Raw genomic sequence first — 10,544 nt, 5'->3', positions numbered from 1 at the left:
TTTAATGGTGGTCTGTGATGTGGAAGTATAACCCTTTCCTCTTTAACTTGCTTTGGTCATGGCATGTCATCACAGCGATAGAAACCCTAAGGATAGATGGATATATATATATATATATATATATATATATATATATATATATATATATATATATACACACACACATACACACACACATAGTTTGTTTTATTTGAGTATTTGGGCATGATGTGTTTTATACACTTAGCTTAGAGAAATATTTATTTTTTGAGATAGATCTTAGCATGCTTACCAGGCTAGCTGTGAATCCACAGAGATTTGTCTGTTCTGCTTTTCCAGTGCTAGGATTAAAGCCATGTGCCATTACACCCTGATGAAAATATGTTTTTAAATGGTTTTCTATGTAGTGAGGAATTATTTAGTAATCTTTCCACCCGAGTGACGATAGTGGCAGTGTGGATACTTTATATTAGATCATTGATAGATAGAGTCCTCTTGAAAATTTAAGTCACTGTATATGTTTTTCTTTCATATATTTATTTTTGCATCCTGGTTTATCTGTTTACATGCTATAATAGTTTATTTGCTTATAATTAGGCTTTATATTAATATGTCCAAATACCCAGTTAGGGTGAGTGTTCTGTTTGTAGCATCTTAGAATGAACAGCCAGATCAGCACAGAATAATAGCCAGCAAGAAACTTTTTTTTTTTAAAGATTTATTTATTACTATATCTAAGTACACTGTAGCTGTCTTCAGGCACACCAGAAGAGGTCGTCAGATGTCAGTACAGATGGTTGTGAGCCACCATGTGGTTGCTGGGATTTGAACTCAGGATCTTCAGAAGAGCAGTCAGTGCTCTTAACCTCTGAGCCATCTCTCCAGCCCCCAGCAAGAAACTTTTACTGTTATTTACTAAAGTGCTGTGGTTAAGACAGGAATATTAATAGCATATTGACATAACTCTAGTGTATGTCATTTGAATGAAACAATACATTTACACATCTGTTACTCTTGTGTTTTTCAAGACAAGGTTTCTGTGTATAGCCCTGGCTATCTCTGGAACTCAAAGATTCACCTGCCTCTGTCCCCTGAGTGTTAGGATTAAAGGTAAGAACCACTACTGCAGGGTGGTAGGTTAGAGGTGTATGCCACCACTGCTGGCTAAGTTGTTGTTACTCTTTTTTTAACTTTTTTTATTAGATATTTTCTTCATTTACATTTCAAATGCTATCCCAAAAGTCCCCTATGCCCTCCCTGCTCCCTGCTCCCCTACCCACCCACTCCTACTTCTTGGCCCTGGTGTTCCCCTGTACTGGGGCATATAAAGTTTGCAATATCAAGGGGCCTCTCTTCCCAGTGATGGCCGACTAGGCCATCTTCTGCTACATATGCAGCTAATGACACAAGCTCTGGGGGTACTGGTTAGTTCATATTGTTGTCCACCTATAGGGTTGCAGACCCCTTCAGCTCCTTGGGTACTTTCTCTAGCTTCTCCATTGGGGGCTCTGTGTTCTATCCTATAGATGACTGTGAGCATCCACTTCTGTATTTGCCAGGCATTGGCATAGCCTCACAAGAGACAGCTATAACAGGGTCCCTTCAGCATAATCTTTCTGGCATATGCAATAGTGTCTGCGTTTGGTGGCTGACTATGGGATGAATCCCCGGGTGGGGCAGTCTCTGGATGGTCCATCCTTTCGTCTTAGCTCCAAACTTTGTCTCTGTAACTCCTTCCTTGGGTATTTTGTTCCCTCTAAGTTGTTATTCTTTACACAGACTGCTGTCCTCTTCCACAGGATGTTGTTAGATTAGTAGTTGAGTGTTGTTAATCTAGTATTGCTCTGATCTGTTATCTTTAACTGCAGTTGAGGAAACACTTGCTTCCTTTCCTGTTACCACAGCCCTGCATTTATGATATGTATGTATTTCTCTCAGAGACCACAATGAAGTGGTTTTCATATGTTCATATATAAGTTTGCATTTTGGAGACATGTGAAAGATATACCCATATTTTAGATGAATCATGACAATTGATCAGTGTATAGGTTTATTTTGAAGATTTAAAAAAATTATGTGTATGTATGAGTTTATGTGCACCATGTGGGGATCAAAGGGCATTGGATCCCCTGGAGTTGAAGGTTGTGAATCACCCAGTGTGGGTGCTGGGAACTGAATTCGGGGCCTATGCAAGAGCAGTTCTTGCTTTTAACCACCGAGCTACATCTCCAGCCCCCGAAGAAGACTTAACTATTAAATACGGAGTGAAAACTATTGGTAGACATGAAAACTGGTGGCAGGAATGCTTATTTTCAGGTACCATGCTATCCAACTGTAAATGTACCATGTATGAATTGCCAGACTCTGAAGCTCAGTGTGATGGTGGCTCTGGCTTGTATGGTTTGATGCCATGATTTGAATGTAACTGGCTGGGACTGAGGGTGGCTGTGTGGTGGAGTGCTCGCCTGCTGTGCACAGGGGACGGGTCCCATGTGTGGCCGTTAACAGCAGTGAGAAGGGCTTGTAGAACCATGCCCTAGACCAAGTAGGAAGAGAACAAGTGATATTGGAAGAGGAAGGAAGGAGGTATGGGAGAAATGTGACAGAGATATAACTCAGCCGAATTCTATAGCATTTGATCCTGAATCCTGTGTGTCTTGTTCAGATGCTGCTCTCATTCACCAGTGGAAATAATTGTGTCCCATCATTGTTAGCGATCTCTTTATCACCAAAGACTATAGTGTGTAGAACTATGTAAGATGGAAAGTTTACCATGCAAAGCTACTGCTGTTGTACCTGATAAGGTATATGTGATGGTGTCCAGTACTGAGTTTGTATTTAGCTAGGAGTTTAGGAGTGTGTGTTTGTAAAGGAAATTGTTTAAACACAAGAGTTTTATCTTATGGGAATTCTTACAGGGTCTGTTAATATTCAAAGAAGAATAAAAATGTTGCAGATTTAATCTAACTTTAGCAAGAGGAAAAAAAGGACATTTTTATGAGGATATCTTTTCTTTAATAAATAACATGTTATTGATGATGTTGATAGTATATAGACTGAACTGGAAGTGTTCTCTAGTACTCAGGAGAGAGCCTGGTCACAGCAATTGCAGGCTGCTCATACAGAGCCAGCTTCTGTACTGTCTCTGTCAGGTGGAGTTCATGATGATATACACTGTCTCTGATGACAGCAGAGAGGAGCTGCCAGTATCCAGGAAATAGAGGCAGACAGGAAGATTGCCAGTCTGACGTCAGCTGGACTACATGATAGGCTTCTATCTCAGGGCAAACAAATAATGACCTCACCCCCAACCTCAAATAAGTAAAGATATCTGAATCATTTGCTTTGAAGTGTGGACTCATGTAGTCCAGGCTAACCCCAAACTCTTGCATAGTTTGGGATTATCTTGAACTTTTGAACTTCTGTTTTCATCCCCTATGTGCCAGGATTACAGACTTGTGCTGCCACACCAAACCTATGTCATGATTGCTATTCAGTTGTCTCAAAGGCCTGATCTGATTTTTTAAAAAATCTTATTAGGGTTGATGCTGCTGCTGCTGCTGCTGCTGCTAATGCCAGTGATGGTAACATAAAGTGTTCAAATCCTGTGGCTGGTACTACTGCAGATAATGAAGTCATGCAGCAAGATTTTGTATTTGAGGATCAGAAAAATAATGAGGTAAGAAATTCTAGAAAGATTATTCTCATTGTTCAGAAGTTAAAGTTACAGTTGAGTGATTTTGCTGACATATTTGTCTCTGTTATCAATCCCTAAGAATATACATTCTCTGTAGAATTTAGGAGCCATGCTAGGTAGAAAGGTAAGTTTAAAGCCCTTACAGTATTTTATTATTTTTAATCTTTTGTGTGTGTTTGTGTGACAGTGTGAGCGTATGCATGTCATGGTACATGTGTGGAGGTCAGAGGAAAGCCTTTCTTTGGTAGTAGTCATTGCCCTCAGCCTTGTCCGAGATAGGATGGATTGTTTGGCTGCTGCGAACACCAGGCTGTCTGGCCCAGGAGCTTCCGAGGACCCGCCTGCCCTCCACATGTTGCTGTAGGCACTGGGACTGCAGGTTTTACTGCTGTACTTTATGTGGGTTCAGGATTTAGCTTGTGTGGCAAGCACTTGTACCCAAGTGCAAGTTTTCTGTTGCTGTTTTAGACAGGGTCTTTCTTACTGTATAGCCTTGGCTTTTGTGGAGTTCTCTATATCTTCTGTTTCTCAAGTACGGGGATTAAAGGTGTGTGCCACCATGCACAGCATCAAACATATTTTAAAAATATTTCTAGGGCAGGACGTTAATGATGGTGGCTGAAGTAGTTCGTGGTATTGAGGTTGAGCTTTTATTAGTTTTAAAGCTTTTTGTATTTCTTCATACTTCTGAAGAACATCATACTCCTCTCTTCTTCTTTTACAGTTTTTAGTTGAAATAGACCCCTGTAACAGAAGACAGATTTAAATAATGTTTTTGTTACCTTCTTATGTATTGTGAGTGTTTTGCGTGTACCACATGCATGCTTAGTGGAGTCCCAGAGGCAAAACGGGGAGGGAGGCATTGTATCCCTTGTGACTGGAGTTAACAATTGTGAGTTGCCACATGGGATCTGGGGACTGAGCCTTGGCCCTCTGAGACAAGCCAGTGCTCTTAACTGTTAACCACTCCTCTAGCCCTCCCCTCTTCTGTCTTTATAAGACAGAAACCCCACTATGTAACTCTGTCCTGCCTGGAACTAATAGTGACCATCTTGTCTTTCTCTTCTGAATGCTGGGGTTAAAGGACTGGGCCACCAGGCCTGGCAACAGAAGACACATTAAAGAGGAGAAAAACAAGCTTAATAAACAATATCTCAAGTACAGGTGGGAATTGGATAAACAGTAAATCTCTAAAGGGTGGCTTAACTTCCACCAATATTTAGAAATGAAGGTTAGGTATGTAGGAAATGACCAGGAAAAGTGTTTGAGTCAAAATGAAAGTATTTAGTTCTGTTAGATGAGAGTGATAGAAATCCTAGTGACATAGCCATCTCTCTCTTCCTGGTGGGGGAGATATTTGAACTTAATGAGATTTTATGGATTTAATGTTCTGATACAAAAAGAGTGATGTGTTTGCTATTTTCTGAAATAATCAGCTCAAAGTAATGTCCAGGAGGAGTATGTTGGCATGGTGTGTTCGGAATGCTACATTACAGCTCTTTTGCTCTGACAGCAAACCTGAGCTGAGCTCTCGGTAGTACTGCTTAAGCTCTTGGCATAATGCTTTTAAAAAAAGAAAAAGAAGTTCAAACATAGAAGCTGGGATTGTATGTCAGTGCCTGAATGGCAGAGTTCCTGGGTTTGATTCCTAGAACTGAGAGAGAAACAAACACAAAAGTAGTATCTAGGACATTCTAAAGACATGCTTCGAAACACATTTATCTATTTATTTACTTAGCCAGTCTTTTGGAGACGGGGTCTCACTCTGTAGCTCTGGCTGACCTGTGTTGCAGTAAATCTCCTCCCAAATATGCCCCGGCAATGAAAACCCAACACAGTTAATATGAATACATGCTGTGCACCTAGATTGAGCAGATCTACCGCTACACTACCATCTTCCACAGCAATGGGACCCCTTAGAACTTGTGGTTTCTCCAAGCCATGTGCTTCTGCTCTGCTTTTCTTCTTCCTCTTCCTCTGCATCCTCTCCCTCTTCCATTTTCTCCTCCTCCTCTCTCCCACCTTTTGAAAGCTCTACCTTCCCTTTTATCTGCCCAATCAACAGCTCTCCTTTATTTTACAAATTAAGGTGGGAAGCAGGTTTACAGGAAATCACCTGAGTGCTGACTCAACCCCTCACTGGAAAACAGAATTAACATCAAACATAATTAGCCCCCAAGGCTATCCACAACTGGCCTGTAACTTGCTATCTAAACCAGGATGAATAGAAGTCTGTCTCTGCCTTCTGAGTGCTGGAATAGAAGATGTATAACACCACACCTGGCATTTTTCACTCTTTTAAATAAGGAGTTTTTCTTTAGTATATAGCCGTGTAAACCATATTGAAAAGTAGGTGTAATAACAAGCACCATCGAGTTGGCACAGTTGCTTGTCTTTTTCCTTCTTTTCCTAAGTAAGCAGTCCCCAGACTTACCTAACCTATGTCTTAGTTATTCTCAGGTTTGAAATTCTCTTCTTTCTCTCCCTCCCAGCCCTAGTGCTATTCTTTCAAATGTGGTACAAAAATCCCTGATTACTGTCCTTCCCCTACCTTCCCATCTAGGTTCTGGGGACCTACTGTAACAGCTTTCTTCTTGAAATACAGATTTGGCTCCATTCATTCATTAGCTTTTCTTCAGAGTTTTCTATATTTTTTCTTCTACTGAAAAAAACAAAACAAAACAAAACAAAAAACAACCCTAGAACCATTTAGATAGTATTTTAGGCCTACCTTCAATTGTCTTAAATTTCTCAGCTAGGTATGTACATTAACAACCACCATTTCCCTACAGCCCTCATTCTCTATTCATTCTGTATCTTTCACAAATCCCTAGCAAACTTTAACCCCACAGAAGGTGAGTTCAAAACCGTCTTCTCCCTTGGACAGAAATTCTTCCCTCTCCTATAAGATGACAGTACTCACTTCTGCTTTTAACAGCACTGGCTATATTCGACACTATTAAACTTGAGTGCAAGCCAGCTGAGATGGCTCAGTGTGTAGAGGCACTTGCCACCCAGCCTGACAGCCTGAGTTCAATCCCCAAAACTCACACAGCAAGGAGACAACTTCTGACCTCCTGATACACACTTTGGCATATACTCATATATGTAAATAACTAAACATTTAAAAAGGTCTTAATCACTTTACATGTATGAGTGTTTGCCTGTATGTGTATATGTTCATCCACATACATGTCAGGTCTGTAGAGGCCAAAGGGTATCAGATTCCTTGGACTAGAAGGCAGCCCTGGAACAAACAGTTGTGAGCCATCATGGAAGTACTGGGAACCAAACCTACATCTTCTGCCATTTCTCTACCCCAAATACATAATTTTTAAAAACTATGCCACATGTCTAAATCTAACAGAGTGACGATTCCAATCTGGGATCAATAACATACACACATGATATCAAAGGTACTAGAGTGAATGAGACCATCAAGGAAGTGAATGAAACAAGAAATCTAATAACAGAGCCCTGGACTGCTCAAATTCCAAAGATCCAAAAAATGAACAGCAAAGAGGCTTGGCATAGTTTGACTAAAGAAAAGAGTATCAACAGTGAGAGAGATACCCTGGAAGCTCAATGGAGAGTTGGAGATAATTACACAAGTGAATCAATTTTGCTATTAGGCCATCTAAAAGATGTTCAGTACATATCTGTTGGGACTGCAAGAGCAGCTTCAGAGGAAAGACTAAGAGTGTGTGTGTGTGTACATGCCACAGCATGCTTGTGGAGGTCATAGAACAAGCTTGGAGATCTGAGTTTTGATCTCCAAAACCCAAATATTAAAAACAAAATTTTTCCAGCACTGGGGAGGCAGAACTTGATTTTCTCTTCCAACTTAGAGGTAGTCAAGCTTGGCTACATGTGCCTTACTGGCCATCTTGCCATCCCTATGAACGTTTTCTTAAAGAGGAGAAAGTTGGTTCACGATTGGAGAGACAGGAAGGCCTTTCTGCTGAAGGCACTTGTCCTGATGATTTTCCCTTGCCGCCGCCTGAGCTGTCTAGCTGAAGGGTGAGTTGAGACTCAGGGTGCTGTAAGTTCTCTGTGGAGAACTGATGAGAAGGCACGTGGGGAGGGAGGAAGACAGGAACTTCCTTCACAGGGAAGGAGCAAGCGCTTCTTGTCTGTGTCATTTCTTCTTTTCTCTTCATTTTTGTTTTTTTTATTTGGGTTTTGTTTGTTTTTTTTTGAGACAGATCTTACAGTTCTCAAATACTAACATTATGTGTGTGTGCCTCTATAGATGGTTCTGGGCATGAGAATAGTTTTCATGTCATTTTTCTCTGTATGTGCATGTGTGCATGCCAGGGGACAAGTTTTAGTGCTCCTATAGAGTTGGTCTATTTGTTTTGAGACAGCATATCTCACAGGTGAGCATACACTTGTCTCTGCTTCCCAAATGCTGGGTGGTGGTGGTGGTGGTTGTTGTTGAAGTGAGGGTTTTGGAGATCAAAGCTCAGGTCTTCATGCTTGCAAGGCAAGCACTTTACTGACTGCTCTTTCCAGCCCTTATTTTTCTTTTATATTGCTTTCAGTTGCTTTTTTATTTATTACTTCAGTAGTTGAAAAGCATATTTAAAAAAGTTGGTCATAGAAGGTGCTGCTGAGGCAGGAAGATCACAACTAGGTTGGCCTAGGCTACAAAGCAAGATTGATGTCAGTTTGGGGGAATATAATCAAACTTAGGGTTTGTGTGGTGATCTGAATGAGAATAGCCCTCATAGACCCATATGTTTAAATACTTTGGTCCCCAATTGGTAGAACTAACCATTTAGGAAGGATTAGGAGGTGTGGCCTTGTTGGGGGATGTATCACTGAGCTAGATGTAGATAGCCCACACCATTGCTCTCTGCTTCCTACTTGTGGATCTGATGTTATGCTCTCAGCTGCTGCTACAGCACCATGCCTACTTGCCTGCTGCCATGTTCCCCACCCTGACGGTCATGGACTCCAAGTTGCCTTGGTCATGGTGTTGTGTCACGGCAGTAGAAAAGGAATTAAGACAGCTGGGGTATGGCTATTGGCAGAGTACTACCTAACTTCAGAGGGTCCTGGATTAGGTTCTCCAGCACCCCTCACTCCCCTCACCTCCACACAATCAAAACAGTTGCATAGAGCTTGGCATAGTGGCACACGCCTGTCATTCTAGTACTGGAGGCTAATGTAGGTTAGGCTTTGTTTCAAAGAAAGAGACAGGCATTGTTTCAGTCATTTCAATTTCAAGTAAAAGTATAGATTAAATGAGAATTGGTGACAGGATAGCTTGTTTTTGTAATACAGGTTTCAAGATTTTCTGATAATCATACTTCTCCCCCACAAGTCAGGGTTTCTCAGGCTGTTCTGGAATTTATTATGTAGACCAGGCTAGCCTGGAACTCACAGAGATCTGCCTGCTTCTAACTCACCAGTATTGAAGTAATATGCCACTATGCCCAGCTCAAACTAATTTTTAAATTCTGTCTTAAAAACTAAGGCATATGAAATACTGGATTTTTGTTTTCATGTGCCTAGTTGTGGGAGAGCAGGGAGCTAACTAGTTTGAGAGGTGTGGGGCAGGCCTCAGGTGGAAGGAACCGGACTTTTATTTGCGTGGATACTCCTGTAGGGTGTGCAGTGGAATCACTCTGCAAAGCCTTTTTTCCTTCTGGGCTGGATGCTGGTATACAATGCGGGCTGGTTACCATGTGCTGTCTGGTTGTGGGTGGGGTTTATCAGCGGTCATCCCATCTGTGTGCTGTGGAACCTGGGTTTCTGAGGCTCACCATGGCTATTGCTCTTTTGGATTTGCTTTCCACCCTGCTGATTCTCACTCAGCAGGAACCTGTCAGCTCCTGTAGCATCCTAGTTTGTCCTGATTCTTCAGGCTTTGACCTAATACATAGAAACTCTGAGAATGTATTACATTCCTAATAACTTTTGATTTTTAGATCGTTGGTTCTCTCACACTGAGGTTTTTATCTTTTAAAAATCAAACATTGAAAATCTTAGACTTTTTTTGTTTATATGGGTATATCAGTATTTATCATCATAGAAGTAAAATTAATTTAAAAATAATTTATTACATAAATTCATTCGTAATTATTTTTTTCACTTATTTTTGTTTAATGTGTATGGGTGTTTTGTGCCCCTGCCTGCCTGAATGTATATGCACCACATGTGTGAAGTTCTTTTTTTGGAGGTCAGAAGAGGATGTCAAATCCCCTGGAACTGGAGTTACAGTGTGCCATATGGATGATGGGCATTGAGCCCTGGCTCTTTCTTTGCAAGAGCATAAGAGCTCCTAATCACTGAGCCACCTCTTTAGCCCCCTATTCATGATAATATTAATGGAATTATTTTCCTCTCTTCCTTTCTTCTCTTATTCTGTCTTTTAAGCACCCCCTCTTTGTTGCCCACTGTGCCTTGAATCTGTTTCCAGCTTTAGTCTGTTATCCTCTGAATAGTTGTGATTATGGCTTCCATCATGTTTGGCTAGAGCCTTCCATCCAAGTTTGTGTGAGTTGCACTTGTGCATATGCATGTGGATGGAGGTCAAAGGTTGATACCAACTCTCCTCTTCATTACTCTCTGTCTTAGGTTTTGAGACAGAGAGTCTGAACCTGAGGCTTGGCATTTTGGTAGATTTAGAAGCCAGTAAGTCCCTTGGATCCTCTCGTCTCAGCCTCCCCAGTGCTGGGATTGCAGGCTTGCACTACTGGGGCTGGCTTGTTACCTAGGTGCTTGGGTCTTCATGCTTACGTAGACGCACTCTGGTGGCTGAGCACTTTCCCTAGAAACCTCTTTTTCTTTCTTTCTTTCTTTCTTTCTTTCTTTCTTTCTTTCTTTCTTTCTTTCTCTCTCTCTCTCTCTCTCTCTCTCT

The 10,544-nt window shown here is 41.2% G+C and overlaps 1 protein-coding gene across 2 annotated transcripts in view; it reads left to right on the top strand.

Annotated features, from left to right (window-relative positions):
* The window catches only part of Fam13b (family with sequence similarity 13 member B), a 65,500-nt gene that overhangs the window by 28,940 nt on the left and 26,016 nt on the right, over positions 1-10,544 (top strand). For both annotated transcript variants that reach the window (XM_021150308.2, XM_021150309.2), the window contains exon 8: positions 3,520-3,658. In XM_021150308.2, the coding sequence (XP_021005967.1) occupies positions 3,520-3,658 (139 nt within the window). The remainder of the gene's footprint in view (positions 1-3,519; positions 3,659-10,544) is intronic.

This window comes from Mus caroli, chromosome 18, assembly GCF_900094665.2.
Source record: "Mus caroli chromosome 18, CAROLI_EIJ_v1.1, whole genome shotgun sequence".
Lineage (NCBI taxonomy): Eukaryota > Metazoa > Chordata > Mammalia > Rodentia > Muridae > Mus > Mus caroli.
The sequence above is the reverse complement of the archived record's forward strand: the minus strand, read 5'-3'. Positions and strand labels throughout refer to the sequence as shown.